This window comes from Uranotaenia lowii, chromosome 3 (genome assembly GCF_029784155.1).
Source record: "Uranotaenia lowii strain MFRU-FL chromosome 3, ASM2978415v1, whole genome shotgun sequence".
Classification (NCBI taxonomy): Eukaryota; Metazoa; Arthropoda; class Insecta; order Diptera; family Culicidae; genus Uranotaenia; species Uranotaenia lowii.
In genome coordinates, this window is record NC_073693.1 from 118452282 (window position 1) to 118470851 (window position 18570).

The 18570-nt window shown below is 35.9% G+C and overlaps 1 protein-coding gene across 25 annotated transcripts in view; it reads right to left on the bottom strand.

Moving 5' to 3' along the window:
- LOC129755407 (gamma-aminobutyric acid receptor subunit alpha-4) overlaps nucleotides 1–18570 on the bottom strand; it is a 706839-nt gene that overhangs the window by 61681 nt on the left and 626588 nt on the right. For 18 of the 25 annotated variants that reach the window (XM_055751878.1, XM_055751872.1, XM_055751879.1 and 15 more), the window contains one exon: nucleotides 5408–5458. The exons of the other annotated variants lie outside the window; for them this stretch is intronic. In XM_055751878.1, coding sequence (XP_055607853.1) covers nucleotides 5408–5458 — 51 coding nt within the window. The remainder of the gene's footprint in view (nucleotides 1–5407; nucleotides 5459–18570) is intronic. 25 annotated transcript variants of the gene reach the window in all.

The window sequence follows — 18570 nt, forward strand, 5'->3', positions numbered from 1 at the left end:
CAATTACACCAGGTTGAACCGTGACGAAATAGGTTCCAGTATGTGAACATGTCGAGTTCCATCGGTCGACTGCTCAAAGACCCATCTTTGATATCTCATGTTTCTCTAAGGCTTCCTATCACCTTTGAAAATGTGATCATTTTCAGGTACGAAGATGTACCAAGACGAATTCAATTAAAAAACATTAGATTTGATTTTGAAATAGTTTATAATTCATGAATAATTTTGAGCACTTTTTTGGAAAAACTCTAGATCATACAAAAATATTTTTAAAATTAAGATATTTATCCAATGATCCACTTTATTGAAGAACGCAATCAATTTCGGCTTTTGAAAAAGTTTATTGGAAGTTTATATTTTTGGCTAATATTTTGAAATTCTGCGAAATCTGTAAATTTGAACGAAATTTTAAAGAAGATTTTTATCAAATGAAATCTTTGATTTTTCTTCAAGCATCTAATTATTGCAGTATTAAGAAAAGTTGTTAAATTGGATAAAATTTTGAATACTAAATACTCAACGACTTTCTTGAATGATGTCAGAAACAGTTGAAATCTTTTTTTTTTTTAAATGTCTTAAAGTAGTATTGTATTCCAAAAACTGAAATATTGAAGCAAGTTCTGGATCTTTTACTGAATGGAAAATTATAAATTGGTGTTTAGTATTCATGCAAGTTTATTTAGTGAGGTGTTTGAGAATGTAAAGAAACTTTTTTTAAATCTTTATTTTGATTAGATTTCAACATTTATTGTTTGAAAACCGAAAACCATTTTGGTTTTCCGGTTTTAAGAATACATGGAATTAAGTTTTTCTTCATCTCTTTTACATATTTTGAAATGTTTAGGGGTCAATTTATACATTAATAACTTAACTTTCATTATTAAATGCTAGTTTAATGGCATTGCAGAGAACGTTATGACAAAAAATTTTGGAAGCAGAATTATAGATCGAAATTTAACGACGGATAGATAAAGCAGATGTTTAGTAGAAGAAAATTTATAGATGTTGACATTGAGCCACGAACTGAGAAACGGCTCTAGCAGACGGAAAAGTAGCTTTTTTCTGAGGATGGTCGAACGTAAAATTTGCGTTTTTTTTAAAAACATCACCGAATAAAATAATAAAAAAAACCCAAAAACAAAATATTTCGATCAATCGTATTTCAAATTGTTTTTTTCAATTTTCTTCTACTAGGCATCTGCTTCATCTATCCATCATTAAATTTCAATCTATAATTCTTCTTTCTAGAATTTTTGTCATAACGTTTACCACAAAGCCATTGAACAAGCGTTTAATAACTTTCATTTCTGATCAGTGAATTCAATTGTCCTTGATTTTGTTTCAAAACAAGTGACAAATAGACGTATGAAATTCTTTATACTCTCTCTTTATTCTTTATATGTGCGACAACCTTTTGTTCCTCCCGTATGTGACAAAATGAAATAGGTTATTCTTGTTGGGAGGATAATGACAAATTCTAATGTAAAACTGTCCTTAAATCTAAAACTTGGGACAATCCACTTCGATTACGCAGGTCATCTGGCTGGTTCCGTAATTGAAAAAAAGACCAGATCAAGACTCAAGGCCTATTGGTCATGGTCAATCTGACCGGTCCCGGATCGAAATATGACAAATTTATCGAATCAGAACTTGCGGCATATTGGAAAGTAAGGAATGAGAAGTAAGAAATGAAAATTTAGGAGTGAGCCATATAAAGTGAGATGTGAGAATTGAGACATGAGAAGTGAGACATGAGAAATTAAAAAATGAGAAGTTGGGAGTTAGGTATGAGAAGAGAGGATTAAGCAGTGAGGAATGAAAAGAGAGAAGTCATGCAAAAGTGAGACTTGAGAAGCGAGGATTGAGAAATTAAAAAGGAAAAGTTTGACATGAGAAGTAGGACATAAAAAGTGAGAAGGGTGACTCAAGTGGCTTCTCATTTCTCCCATCTCATTTCTCAGTCTCACTTCACATGTCTCAGTTCTCTTGTTTCACGTAAGACATGAGAATTGAGACATGACAATTGAAACATGAGAAGTGAGATATAAGACGTTAGAAAATGAAAAGTTGAAGGTGAGATATGAGAAATGAGGAGTGAGGAGTGAGAAATAAGAAATGAAAAGAAAGAAGGCATGAGTCATGAAAAGTGAGACTTGAGAAGCGAGAATTGAGAATTGAAAAATGAAAAGTTTGAAATGAGAAGTAGGGCATGAAAAGTGAGAAAGATGACTCTGGAATAAGGTTACTTCTCATTTATCATATCTCACTTCTCAGTCTCACTTCACACCTCTCACGTGTGAAGCGAGGCGCACGTCTCTTTCATGTGAGGCATGAGATTTGAGACATGAGAAGTGAGATATGAGAAGTAAGAAAATAAAAAATTAGAAGTGAGATATGAGAAGAGGTGGATTCTCATTTTTCACATCTCATTTTTCACGTCTCACCTCTCACACCTCACGTATCCCTTTTCACGTCTCTCTTCACACGTCTCACTTCTCATGTTTCATGTCTCACTTCTCACGTTCCACTTCTCACATCTCACATTTCAATCTCACTTCACACGTCTCACTTCTCTTGTTTCATGTGAAACATGAAAAGTGAAACATGAGAAATGAGACATGAGAAGTGAGATATGAGAAGTTTTAAAATGAAAAGTTTTATGTGAGATATGAGAAGTGATGAGTTAGAAGAGAGAAATGAAAAGAGAGAAGTCATATGTCATGAAAAGTGAGACTTGAGAAGCGAGAAGTGAGAAATGAAAAATGAAAAGTTTGAAACGAGAAGTAGGACATGAAAAGTGAGAAAGGTAGCGAAGGAAGTGAGAATAGAGTGGCTTCTCACTTTTCACATCTCACTTTTCCCGTCTCACCTCTTACACCTCACGTTTCCCTTTTCACGTGTCTCTTCACACTTCTCACTTCTCATGCTACATGTCTCACTTCTCAAGTCTAACTTCTCACTTTTCATTTCTCACTTTTCACTTATAACTTTTCATGTCTCATTTCTCACATTTCACGTCTTACTTCTAATATATCAGTTCTCATGTCTCATTTCTCATGTCTTACTTCTCACGTCTCACTCCTCATGTTTCACTTCTCACTTTCCTTCTTGTTGAGGCCAAAGGCTTTTTAGCAATACGTCGAAGGTTTGGATCCTAAAACTTTGACATATTTCGATCCGGAACTGGCCAGATTGGCCATGGTCACGACCTGATATCTCCGAATCGCTTCTACTATCAATTCTTCTAATGAGGAGAGCAAACGCTATTCAGCCAATGTGCCGCTAGCCACGATCCGATAAATTTGATTTGGTACTTGCGAAACCGCTTATTCTTTTTTTATTTTTCACTATCAACAAACGAATGATAAAAAAATTGTCGGGATCCATCAGCAACAAAATAAATCATTATCGTTTCGAGCATGCAACAACGAAAAAGACACTTTTTATTTTTTCATGAAAAGTTCAAGTAGGGACAATATCATTATCATTTTCTAGCAGGGGATTTTTGATTCACTCTTCCTGATTCTAAATTGCTTTGCCTTCTTCTTATTCTGGTTATATAATAATTTTAAAAAGCAGATTATCTTTTCTTTTGATTTTCTCATCTAATGAGATTCTATTTGAGTTGTCTTTTTTTTTTAGTTTTCCGATGAGGATGTGTAATGTAAAATGAATTTCACACGATGTTTCATAGATAGATGTATAGGAACTTCGATATTATGTTCCTTTAACGTTTCTTTTATTCTGAAATTTTTCCAGTGTTTTTTATTTCCTGATTTTTTTTCTTTCTCCATGTTCTTCAACTAGGAATAATGTACACATCAAATTTATTTATTTTATTATACTTGTTAACGATTCTACTTTACATTCACTTCTCTGTTCCAAAAAAAAAATGATGACGTTTTGTTGGTTTTTCTTTTATCTTACCTTGGAATACACCACTGATCATTAGCCACTCATATTTTCAGCGACAAAAAACTCTTAAGATTTTTGAACCCAATTGAAAACTGTGCTTTCCCAATTAGTTTTCATCCTCGGGGGGTATTTTTTTCTTTGACATTAGAGGGTCTGTTTTTTTTCTCTTTTTAAAAGATGTCTCCAAATGTAGTTATAACATACTGTAGCTACAAAGCAACACAAGCTTTGGGGCCAACTAAGAACACACAGATTCACAGATGAAAATGGATCTAAACTGGGATTGATTCTAAAGTTTAAGCACAGAGCACACTTCTACGACACAACGGATTCACATCGACACATTAATGGCAGGTACATTTATGGTCATTTGGTTCTCGTCCGTCGAAGTTTTGGGGAGAGGCCCAATCGTTTTATCAGTCTTAAAGGTGTTTGGTCCAGAGGTCAATTTTTCTTGGAGTACAAAGTTCGAATGTCTGCTTTGAAAGTGTGTTAGAGTACGTTCGCCTCAATGTGTAGGTAGTGCAACAATGTGGTTGAGGTTATGGTTCAAATATTCCGGGGCTAGTCTATCCACAAACTATAAGACAGCGCATGGGCGGGGTAAATGGATGTTTGAAAATGGAAAGGGGGGTTTCGACATTCTAAGAAGCTTTCTTCATGTTACAGCCACATTGGAAAACGGAAAACGAAATCTAAGAACAACTGAGGCATATTTAAATGCGATGAGACACGATCGACAAATATGGCAAGGGGGGTGTTTTCAATTTTTTGAGACTATAGAAGGTCAAAACGACTTTACCGAGAATATTTTTGATGTCTTTTGGTTATTCATTGTTTTGATATATTTTGGAATTGAAATGTTGTTTTTGGTTATAGGTAAATTGGCATAATTTGCAGCATGTTTAAATTAGAAGAGGCCACAGCGCAGTTGAGAAAGAGGCGGAAAGAAAAAGGAAACATATTGTTTTATTCAGCCCAGTAAGAAATGTTGGAGAAATAAAAAAGTTAGCATAGTTGAATCGTAACTCATTTGAGATTAGCCTATGGGTTATGGACTATGGATTTAGTTATCAAGTCTAAAAGCAACTCATCGAAAGCACTTTCCAATTCAGAACAAGATACTAGCGGGAAAGTTATTGTAGCAACATTTGTGTCCGAACTGATTAATTTGGTGGATGGAAAGTTAATTTGTTATATTCAATTCAAGCTTCAATGATATAATGATTTGAAAGAGGGTGATCGTGTTGAATTTTTGGGTTTGTGAGTGTTTCCCTTTTTCGCTTTTCAAGGGATGAATTTCGAGCTCAAATTATACTCATTGTCTATGAACCTCATTTTGATTGGTGGATTGTAATCATGGAATCAATTTGAACACTTCAAATAACATTACTTTGGAGGATGCGCTTAACTTTTGGTCAATTCGATGATAATACAATATTTGGCAAAAATGGTTACTTCAAGAAGGTGATTAAAAGAATAGATAGCTTACCAGGGGACTCGCGAGTATTATTCCGATCCTGTTTAGGACAGCTGGAAGACGCTGGAAAACGATATTACACATTTTGGTTGGTACTCAACACACACTTTTGAGAGATGGAATCATTTTGGATAGGTTAGTCTTTTAAAGTAATTTTTGTATTTTGGATGTTACTGTCCGAAACGTTCTATCTTGATATATTTTAGTTCGTGTTAATTTGAATCAAGCTGTACATTGTATTAGTGATATGATAACTGAACAAAACTTTTGAGACACGGTTCACAACTAATCGATAATGAAACAAACAAGAAGCAGAAAAATAAACAACATGCTACAAGTTCATTGATGCGTATTTAAGAGGTTTAACTTACTTAAGTGCTTGATTTGTTAGGAGAAGAAGAAAATGAAAATAAATTTTAAGAAGCAAAAACTTAACAGAAAGAAAAAATATTTTGAAATTGTGTTAATTTAAAATAAATTAAAAACTGATTGAAACTTAAAATTATCATTTTTACATAATATCATACGTTGATAATTTGATTAACTGTGGATCCCGCTTATATTTTAAAACCATTCACCCCGCCCGAATACATCAAGAGTCAAATGAGAAAAGAAGAACGAATTAATTATAGTAATGCATTTCGTTTTCTGCGATGCACTTTTTCCCTTTTCTTATTTATCACAAGTGGGTCATTATTTAAGACTATCCAACCTTTCCATCGCGTTTCTTGAGGATCTTGGTCGGTGTTACAAAACTGAAATATTCATTCCAAAGGCACTCCAGATTAATTGATTGGGGTTGGCAGCTTTAGGAGACGTCACGGAAAAAAGACGTTTTTCCATTTCAACATCTGCAAATTTCAATCTTCTCACACTTTCAATTTTTCTCACTAAAAGATATTACACTTCTTCAGCCGATGTACGAATTGGAAGTTTCCAATTGTTAAAAATATCAATTTTGGCTCTTGAATGTTATTGGTATATTATTGAATCTAAATGCTCATGAAATAATCATTCTTGTTCGAGATTATTTTATCAGTCATAATTTGAAGCTTATGCTCAATTGAGAATTTTCCATCTTCGAGTGCTATAATTTAGCATTAAATGAATGATTTTACAATTTGACTTGAATTTTGTGCTTTCTTCAATCAGCTTTACTGACATAAAAGGTGTAAAATTTGTTTCAGTAAAAACAAATGTACTCTTATTGTAGTTTTTATTACCAAACGGGCGTTATAGTACTTTAATGAAAACATTTTTTTATTTAACTACCATCAAGTCACCATTCACCGCCCAGACACCATTTACCGCCCAAAATCACCCTTTTGTGTGTATTTAGAAAAAAACTGGAATTTTTTCTCCAAAAATAAGACCTGTGTTCTGTGTCGGCATCATTGTTCGACCATTTCACTGAAAAATCATCACTTAATTATGCTAACTATAGCCAGAAATAAAATATTTGGTTTTTCGTTTCCGGTCAAATTATTGTATTCGACGCCTGTTAGCGAACTAAGCATAACTGTGCTCCTAGGGAAAAAAGGGGTTTTGTTTACTAAATAGTACCTATTTGTCCTACAATCGACTTGAAACGATAGTTTGATTTTTGTAGAATAGATTTGCATCAGAAAATTTTCGATTTTTTCAATAGTTGTTGTTTTTTGAAGCGTTTAGTGATGGGCGGTAATTGGTGTATAAATAATAGTGTGGGTTCCTAATTACCGGTCACGCACAATTTCTTTGTTTTTAACGCATGTATTGTGTCAAAAGTGTAAATTGTAAGAAGCATTTAGTTTGATTACGTTAGAAAATGATGTTTTATCGCTAAAAGTAACCAATTACTTGAGGCTGTTTGCCGGGAATAATCATTTTGTCAGTCAACGCACTTTGTTAAAATTTGTACAAAATTTGCGGGAAAGATTTCACAAAATGTATTCTCTCAAGATCCAAAATATGGTTTTGACAGCTTGTTACATGGGTAATATTAAAAAGAACAGTTTCCGTGTTGTTAGATAGTTTTTCCTTAAGAAAACATTATCGATACCCGAAAAAGTCGAGTGGGCGGTAATAGGGCCAGTTGAACACCTCAACGTTTAGTTAATTATTTTTAAAAGCGTACATTTTTCGCATTCCACTAAATTTTTTATTTAAAGTAGAGCAGTTTTGAGATGTATTGGAAAAGAAAGCGAATAAAAATCTGCCGTCGTTTTTTTTATTACACATGTTTGAAGTTGAAAAACCGCTTAACTGGGCGGTAGATGGTGACATGATGGTACTTTTTTATCTAGATTTTGGAGGCATTTAAAATTACTAAAAATACGTGCATTTTTTTCTGACTTGGTCAGTTTGATGTGATTTACGGGCATACATAATTCTAAGAAGTTATGAACAATGGATGATGTTGTAGGTTTCCTCAAATACCGGTACGTCATAAGATGGCGTTGTTCCTTTACAGTTGATCTCGAAATTTTGACCGGGACTGTAGTTCCACATTCGATATTTCATTCGTAGAAAAAAATCTTGAGAAGGTCAAGTTGGTAAACTTTAAATTCAACTTAAAATTTACACAACTCTTAAATCGAGGTTTTAGATCCTTGAGAAGAATAGGTTTCCCATTGTGTCTATACTCGATTTTGATGCAACCCTACACACTTCGGATGACGTTTAAACAGCTGATTTCTGCTGGGTGTTGTTGTTTATAGATTATTTAAAAACTTTGTGTATTGTGAGCTCCACTTTTCGTCATTTTCGAGAAAATTAGAAGCATTTCCCCGGAAAATGGTACAATATTCCCAACATTTCGCTGAGTCAGTTGGTGAAAATGTGAGAAGTAAGCATTATAGCGGTCTGTTATTCGATTCATATGTATGGAGAGGAATCGAGTCCGGTGGACAAAACTTTGAACCGAAAAGTCATGCGTATTTACGCCGGTAAGAAAACTGCCTCAGTTCAGGATGTAATCTAAAACGTGGATCGCTTCTTCGTACCGTCCATCTTGCCAAGGTAAGATTGGGTCTAAAGACAAATAAGAAGCAGAAGAAGTTGAAGCCGTGTCAAAAACCAGCTGATTTCATCAAACCAGAAGCTCTTAAATTGTATGATCAGCTGCTGTGTGGAAAATCGGTGTGCGTTATCATCGATAAGTTTTCATTTTAAAAACTGTTGTACCTTTCCACAGGAGCTAAATCTTGGCAAATCATTTTTGTTATACAAAACAATCAGCAAATACATAATTGAATCTGCCAGGGACCTTGCCACGAGCAAACATGTTACACGATTCAAACACTGGAAGCTGTTTTGTCGTTCATCAGTAATCACCTGTCTCATTGCCTCGGTACCGGCTATACTGCTTACGAGCTCTTTAACTAGCTAAAATTTGTTGTTTGAGGTTAGGTTTGAATGACTCATAACTTGGCAACACTTTCGGGCTATTGGAGCATTCTTATTTTTTTTGACATTTAAGTGATCTATATTTTTTTTTCGCACATTAAAATTTGAAAATTCTAGTGTGAGACTTGACTTCTCTGATGACCCCCGTAGTTGCCGATCATGTGCTTCACAACAATGCTTGATTTGAACTTTGTGGACATTTTAACAGCGTTTGCATACTTTTTCATACTCATACACAGTAATTCTCTGAGTTATAAACGGTTTTGTCAGCAATCAATTTGAAAATAATGGATTTTAAAGGAAACTGTGCAAAATAAATTTTATCATATTTTCTTGCATCGTAAATATCTCGGAAACGCGTAAATTTAAAATTTTGAAAAAATAGGTCAAACAGTACTTTTTACAGGCAACAAAATGCTGTCAAAGTTTTGAATGTCCGTTTTCTATTAAATAAGCTATTAGCAAAAGAAAGTGTCCCTTTTCTAAAAGAAATAAGCTTTTCAAAAGGCTTCCGGGTGATCAGTATTATACTGTTTGGGTTGGCCAAAGAATTGACGAGACGGAGGCATCAATTTTTATTAAAAATATGAGTTATGACATATGACATATGAGTTCGAGAATGCTTGAGTCATCACTTGCTCCCCGTGATCTGCAAGCATGATCACCCAGTACTGTTATGGCTGGATTTGGCATCAGTTGGATGGTTTAGTACAAATCCAACAAAGGCCACACTGTACCGAAGTACAGGGTTTTTTTGTTTTGAAACCCCATAGTTTTTCTTGGTTTTTTCCCGCTTGAAAATGATAATTTTACCGATTTTTACTTACTTGATGATAATGTGAAAAAAATTAATGGTGGTCAAAGTTACCCCGGTGATCAAAGTTACCCCGTTTTACGGTAACAATATTTTGAATAAAAAATTATGGTGAATTCATAAATCAAAGTGAAACCCTAAAAGTTCTAACAATCATTTCCCAAAACTTGTTAACCGGTATGAAATCATGACGAATAAGTAACCTTTTTAAAACACAATAAATATTTCAGTTTTTCTAGAATATGTACAGAGTTGTAGAAAAACAAATTTAATTTCAAATCATTTTTTTTCACTTTTCCTCAAATTCGTTGGATTGTTTTCCAGTATTTGCTCAGACTTTCCCGGTTTCCCGGTTTTTGCAATGGAAATTGCCGGGTTCTGCCAGACTTTCAAAAATAAAAATACCCGAAATTGCCCGACCCGGCTACGTGCGTAAATAATTCGGTAATGCTTAGTTTATATATCATATACTGAATCATTTGATGTCGGAAATTAAAAGTGGTTGTCGGAAACTAGATAACATAAAAGGTTATAAACACATTAAGGACCACGAAGAAATCTTTGCAAAGAAACACGGAAGTTCGACACATTTTATATCAGGAACCTTAGGACCTAATTGTATAAACATAGTAGGTATCATTGAGTTACTAAACGTATGTTGTATTTTTTTTGGCGATTATAGTTTCATTATAAGCCCGTTGTGAAGCTATTTTATTTTTTATTCGAAGAAATTTGTTCCAAAAAATCATACATTTCATGATATAAATTAAAATAGTGAAAAAAATCGGACAAAATCCGGGTTGTTTTCCTCGATATCCGGGCAACTGGGCCAGACCAGACATTTCCTTTTATTCTGTAAAGATCCGTTGGCCTGGTTAAAATTGGGCAATTTGGAATGCTTACCCTAGGTTGTTCAAGAAACAGATTCCGGTAGACCGGGACAAGCTCTCTTCTAGCCTTGTTTTCTATCAGCGTTTACAGTTAGCTATGGAATGGGACTAACTTTCTATCATTCTTGCTAGATGCTTACGGTGGAAATAATCGCGTATGCTTCACAGAGCATAATAATCCAACCAAATTTCAATATTTTTGAACGAGCAAAGATGCAAAAGTATTGATTGACACCAGGGCCGTAGGAAGAACCGACTCATAGGGGGGGTTTTGGTGAAAATTTTTTACCTATGATTTTTTGCCCAACAACGCACGAACACAAAAAATTTAAAACAAATTATGTTTGTAACTATATGATTATCATTTTTCAAGTACTTTGACATCAAAAGTTTTCGTAATTAACTCGTAATTTTAGAAAATTGGCCCTAAACCTAAAAGGTGAGCTAAATTCGTTTTCATCGATGGTTTAAATAATTGAATTTGAGAGTCTGATAGATCAAACTTAGTTGATTTGGGCATAAAATATGCTTTTTAGGAGAGTCTTCCATTTCTTAAAAAAAAAACTTATTCTTTACTCAAATCAAACAAGCCCAATCTTTCAAACTATTTAGCGAATTCAAAGACTTGAACCTTTGATGAAAAAAAAAACAAATTTAAAAAAAAAATTGAGAATAGATTCATTCCGATCAAATTTCTTGATGCAAACTTGAACCAAATTAATGATATTAGTATGAAATTGGGATTCAAATGTTATGAATCAAATAATGCAACCTCATTCTACAAAATTTAACACAACACTTCCCGTTACTCAAATATCTATACTAAATTAGCAGATTCTTTCCTATTGGTTTCTGAAGTTTTTTGTCCTTGATGTGTTAATAATGTTCAACAATACACTGGCAAAATATAGAATTTTGTGCAGATTTTTTAGATGAAGATGTTTCTTTAACAGCATATTTTTTTCAAAAAGAATCATTTCCATCATAAAAAACCTGTGGATGATTTTTTTTTAAATATAATTTGGGTGTTTTTGGATAAAACAAATAAACTCAAATTATACATTTTGTTTGTGATTTTCAGCTTAATTAGGTTTACAAACTTATTTTGTTTGAAAAATTGGAATCTGGTAATTGTATTGACAAGCAATCCTAACACATAAAGGACCGAAAAAACTCTATGACGATAAACACAGAAATTCGGCATTCTATATCTTAGACACCTCTGGACTTAATTTTACAAATTTAGTATATTAAGTTACGGCATATGTTGTGTTCAATTTTGTCGAATAAACTTTAACACTTAAATTCAGTCCATTCGAGTTATACTTCGAAGTGTAGCACACTGTTGGCAAAATGAAAAAAAAAAAGAAATATGTATCTTGTATTTGGTCCGCAATGTGTTAAGTTCATACATGATCTCTTGAATTGCTCAACAATTTATGTTGATTGTTTTATTCATTTACAAGCTTATTCTTTTTCTGAATTTTGAATGAACGATTTCTGAAATGTACAAAAAAATAAGATTTCTGAATCTTATTCCAGATCAGAATTATATGAGCCAAGTTTTGGAGACCTTATTCATGAATCTATTAATCAAATTATGTAGTTCAGGTTTAACCTAAATTCACTATTTAAATTATTTATTATTAATCTGTATTGTGAATCAGAATTAAAATATGAATTTACAAAGATCTGAATCTGACTTTTCAATTTTGGATTGCCTTTTCAAAGCTTTAAATTTTCTAATTTTGTGTAAGACTTTAGTTTAAGAACTCGATCTCGATGATCTCGAAAAACATGATTCAAATTTGATATGAAATGCAAAACCAAATCTGAACCAGGATTTTAAAGAAACTTTTCAATTCTTATTTCTTATGATTATTCGAACTGAAAATCGAGAATCCTGAACTGGATACAGAATCCGAAAAACGAAAATAGGAATACAATTTTTGTTATGTTATAGGAGTTATAGAATCAGAACCAAAATAAGTTTAATTCAATTAAAAATTAAATATTCAGAACTGATTTCCGATGAACAAGTGAGAAAATTTTGAAAAAATGTAGCAGAGTTTTGGACTTGGGATGGGTTTTCAAGGTTTTGGCATTAGTTTCTAGTCTAGATTGTTACTCTTGATTTACCTTACTCTTTTATCATAATCTGGTTCTGTCTGAATTTAAAATTTTGAGTAAAGATTTGAATACCTCGCTTGCCGTTTAGGATCATCATGGGGGGGGGGGGGGGGGGGTGGTTGAACCCCCAAAACTCCCCCCGTCCCTACGGCCATGATTGACACGTAAGTAACAAATGTTGTTGATTGCTGCCATTAAAACCGCTAGGAAATATGAAGTTTCTCAAAGCAAGTTACAAAATTCAATCGCTGTTTTCTCAACTCAATGAAAAAGCGCAAATGAGACGGACTCATCAGAGCTCATCGATACTCTAATTACTTTCCTGAAGCATTTTCTGGAGTCAGGACAAAGAAGTGAAATTTAGTTAGTCACGTCACTCGAGTCACAGAATAAGCTCAATTTTGAGTTATGCTTCTTAATGTAACACACTTGCGGTGACATGCCAAAATTCTCGGATTTTTCCTGATATCCCGGTGAGGCGATGAAATTCCAAAGTTTTTCCCGGTATTCTCGTTTTTTTTCGGTTCGCTTGCAACCCTGGAAGTAGATGAATCCACCATATTGTCCTAACACAAGACCGATTTGAACTTTTAGGGTCCTTACTCAATCGTATGATTTGCTCCTCAATTGTGTCTATAACGCACATTTTCGATCGTGCTTAGACATAATGGGACACCCTATCGAAAAACAACCTACCCTAATGCGAATTACCGAGCGATCACTATCTTAAATGCCGCCTACAAAGTGTTGTCCCGAATCCTACTGCGCCGCATAACTCGTCGAGAAAACAGATTCATTGGAAGTAATCAGGCTATATTTTGGGAGGGACAGTCTACGACAAACCGTATCACACGTATTCCGTCGCGAGACGGAAAGTATGTAAATAAAAAAGGGGTTGCAATACAAAAAAATAAACCCCAAACCCATTAAGCTAAATATGGAGTCTCTAGATCTCTCCAGAGTTATACTTCGATAAGAAATGTTTACTAGGATTCCGTCTATTAGTTTAGACCTAAGCTCCATCGATGTGCACTGTGAAAGAACACAGTTTGAAATAATCTTGTAGGTATCTAAAGATATGAAAATGAGCCTTATTAAATCAACTTTTCAATCTCCTTTTTTCGTACGTCTAAGTGGCTAGCGTATTTAGCCCAGGCGATTTTAACCCAATAATTGGCTCCAACAATCAAAACCTTGAGCGCATCTTGGGGCATCATGGCCTAAGACAGACGAGCAAAAACGGATATGTGTTTGTGAAATTTTGTGGCAACAACAACAACATGGTGATCGGTGAATCGCTCTTCCCATTGACCAGCACATAAGGTCACTTGAGTATCCCGAGATGGCTGAACAGTAAACCAAATTGACCACATCTGCATCAGCTGAAAATAGAGAAGGAGCCTTCTTGATGTCCGCAACAAGCATAGTGCAGACATTCCATCTGATCATCACGTAGTCCTTGGTAAGATACGACTGAGAGTTGCGCTTGTCCAACGGCGCGAGGAAAAAGTCGGGTGTCTATACGACGTCCGCCGTTTGGAGAATCCAGAGGTGTAAAGGGCATACGTTGAACAGTGAGAGTCCCGAGCCTTGGAATTGCCGACAGACGGAACAGTCGAAGAACAGTGGTGTAGAATCAAGAAAGCCTTTATCACGACGAACCATGGTACTCTCGTAAAGTTAGTGGAAGAAGAAGTGAGTGGATGTTAGATGAAAATTGGAGGATGGTCGATAATAGGAGAAAGGCGCAAGTCGGAATTGAGCAGGCATGTACCGGGTCACCAAAGCAGCCACCCACTGACGAAAATGCGGAGCTGGAAAAGGTAGTTGAACGAGCTCGTAGGCGAGACAAGATAGTCTGGACAAACTCCCTAGCCGAAGAGGGAAAAAGAGCCGTTGCCAATGGAGATATCCGATTACTTTATGACATTTCTCGCCGCCTTAGTGGTGCAAGGACTAATGCAAGAATGCCGCTTAAAGACCGAGTGGTTCAGTTATTGACAGATCAAACAGATCAGCTCACACGATGGACTGAGCAATTCGAACAACTTTTCCGAGTCACGAATAGCGTTGGTCAATAGAACCCGCAGCTTGAATTGCCAACAGTAAGTCGCATAAATGGCATCTACTCGGAAGCGCCCTCATTGGCTGAAATAGAAGCGGCAATCAAAGACATGAAACCCAACAAAGCACCTGGGATCGATTGCATCCCTACTGAAATGCTGAAGAAAGAGACCTGACAGAGTGCGGTAACTAGTAACTGGCGATGCATAACGTTGATCTGTACAACCCTCAAAGTACTCTGCAAAGGGATCCTGAACAGAATCCAGGAGAAGATTGACGCTACATTCTGACGGTAACAAGCTGGATTCCGATCCGGACGATCATGTGTGGACCACATCACAATGCTACGAATAATACTGGAACAAATCAACGAATTCCAGGACTCTCTTCTGCTGGTGTTCGTTGATATCGTAAATGCATTCGACCGTCTCAACCACGAAAACTTATGGACGGCTCTAAGGCGAACGTGGAGTCCAAGAGATACTAGTCTATCTCATCGAACAACAGTACGAAGCATTTTCATGCAAGGTTTTGCACGACGGTCTCTTGTCCGATAAAATCACGGTAACTGCTGGAGTGAGACATGGATGTATGTATTTTATTACCACGATGAGATGAGATCTTGACTAGATCGATTGACTGTAGACCAAACGGAGAATTGCCGTGGAATCCTTCGACAACGGAGCAGCTAAACGACCTTGATTTGGCAGACGATATTGTTTCGCTCGTCCAAAGACAACAAGACATGCACAGAAAACTCGACGACCTCACCGAGAGCTTCATGTCAGCAGGTCTCGAAATCAATGTCGGAAAGACCAAGTCAATGGAAATAAACACAGAAAATCCTTCCAGTTTCATGGCAGCTGGGCAATAGGTTGAGATAGTGGAGTGTTTCCAGTATCTTGGTAGCTAGATAACGCCTGATGGTGGTACTAAGAAGACTTCAAAACCCGGATCAGAAAGGCCCGGTTAGCGTTTGCGAGTCTCCGGAACATATGGTGGTCACGCCTGATCTATCTTCGAACGAAAATACGAATCTTCTATTCAAACGTCAAATCCGAATTGCTGTACGGATGCGGAGCTCGGTGCATATATGCGGTAACGACGTGAAAACTTCAAATGAGGAACTACATCGCCGGTGTCATCAAAGAGCGCTAGAAATTGTGATTTGGAACGTAAGTGGAGATGGATTGGGCACACGCTGCGAAAAAATGAGAACGAGATTTGCAGAGAGGCGCTTGAATGGAATCCAGAAGGACATCGAAGAATAGGCAGACCCAAAAACTTGTGGCGGTGTAGCCTAGCCGCCGAAATACGAACTGTCAACGAGAGTCTTGACTGGGACCAACCGCCGGCTCCGGATCGTCAACAGTGGAAGTCTTTTACCACGAATCTATGCCCTAGAAAAAACCAAAACCAGCGGTTTTAGTGCTTACGTAAACCTAGAGTACTTAACTGGGAGAGTTTGCTTTCCATGCATTGTGATGAAATACGCAAAAATATTTTCCCACTCGAGGAAACAACTCATAAAAATATCCTCAGATTATTATTTTTTGTAATTTTGTGATAAGTCCAACTATTATCAGCTTTATGGTAGTACGCTACGGAACCGTTCTTATCAAATTCTTGAAACTCAACCTCATGTTTTCATTCAAACGCACTATTTACCACCCATAAAATTATTCAATCAATTAGTTTGAATCTATTGTCGATTATACCAAATGTTTGCTCTGTGTCACGTCATTTACTCTTATACATAATAATAGCCATTCCGAGGTGCAAAATTCGCAAAGCAGCATCCAAAGAGGTGAGTGTCTACCGACCAACAGCAACAACAAGAACGACAGCGCCGAGCAATTAGTTGGCCAATTGCAGAATCTGTTCACAACTAAATGGCCCCGGTGGCTCATTTTCCGGCTCATGAATCCATGACAAAAGAGCTTCCGCTCGAGGTGTTTGCTTCTCCGCGCTCAAAAATGGTTCACGGAACGTGAATCAATTATAGTTGAATGGAAAAATGCCTAGGGAAAGGCATTTGTTGAAATTTTAAATTATCTTTGCAGCCAAATGGAAGAGAGAGTTTCGTAAATTTCGGCTTGTGTCCCTTTTTGTTGTTTTGGTGGACTGGTTCAAAAAAAAAAATTAGATTCAGATTTATTATTCAAATTACCACATAAGCATGCCCTTGTTTAAATAATCGTCTGAGTCAGAGAAATCTGAGCCCAACTAATAAGATAAAAGGGCAAAACAGTTTGACAATTTTTAATTTGATTTAAAAGAGTCCAGAAAAAGTCAAATTGAATAGTCTATTGGTCTCAATCTTTGCTCAGAAACAAGTTTATCTAATTTACGTTAAGTTTATCTAAAAACTGACATGAATAATTCATTGCACAACAAAAATACCTCAAGTTGAGGGATCTGATTCTGATTGGACCTAAAAAAAAAGAAAGCAGCTTTACGGCAAGTTATAATTGGGTCGCGTACTTGATGCCCAAAATAGGAATTAATGGATTTTTCAAATACTTGTTTTGTTAACCTCGTCAACCCCTCGGGAAAAAAATCTTTCGATTCAGATCAGTAAACACGTTGCAGTTCGAAAATTCTTGGGTCGCCGGCCGGCCTTATTTTAGTATTCATGTCCCGTCGATTGACGAGCTTCCAAATGGTTCCTGGCAGGGTTGTTGCTGCAAGCTTTGACACTGATTGTCGAATTCATTCAATACCAAAACCAAGACGGGGAGAAAAATGTTTGCAGTAAACTTAACATGAGCTCCAATACAAGAATCGAAGGATGTGGAGTGGATGGGGAAGTCCGAACGAATGGGGCAAAACTTTGCAGCAAAAGTGCGACGAGTCTGGCTGGCTGGGAAATCGATTTTCTATTTTAGTCCTTCACCAAAGCCAGTAATTCAATTCGCTTTTATTGATGGGTCGTTTCTTTTCACATTTTATGAACCGTGCGATAGTTTACAGATAATGTTTTGCCCCGGTCCCCGGACTCGGGTGGTTTTGCAGAAACGGAACTGCGAGTGCTGCTGCTTTATCATTATTGAATTAATAAAACGTTACGGTCCTTCAAGTGAATTGACAGGATATAAAATTTTAAATGCCAAGCCGCGTCAACAATTGATTTCGAGTCGAGTCGATAACCCACTGAGGATGCTAGCAAGTAGCTAGTGAAATACTAGTATTTGGGTCTTTCAAATACTGTAGCTGAATTCAAAGGAATCTTCGACTACTTTGAAATAATAGTTTCATTCAGCTAAGAGGTTCTTCAAACCTTTGATTATTAGGATATAAAATTTTAAATGCCAAGCCGCGTCAACAATTGAATTGATATTGATTGCACCCAAGGCTCACGGTTAGGGGCTTTCAAGAGACGGGCAAATTACTTTTTAGGTTTTTAACAGGTTTGTGATTGACGTTAACGATGGGCTAATGTTTTGCTTATCTGGAAAAATAATCTTTCAATTATAGAAGAAATAGCATGAAAGATTTAACTTAGTGTGAAATATATTAAACTTTGAAATTTTTATGGGTTTCCTTCCTAGTCCAGTTGAAAATCAATATAGAGTTTCAATTTGTGACCGTGTCCGTTCATCGCAAGCGAACATTCGAATACAACAAACAAGAAAAACATAAAAAAAAAACTTTCATGTTTCACATTTTCTTGTTTTTCCTTATTGCATAAAGGGTGATACGGTCAAAATTTGGTCAATATCAACTGGACGTATTTCTTTCAATTTTGCATTTAAAAAAACCTGAACACCCCTTATTTTGAAGGTGTGTGTATGTAGAATGTTGCTCCTATTTTGATTTTGGAATTCACTCTTCAGTTGTCAATATGCCGTCCAAGAAAGAAGAGCAGCGTATCAAAATTTCGCTCGCGC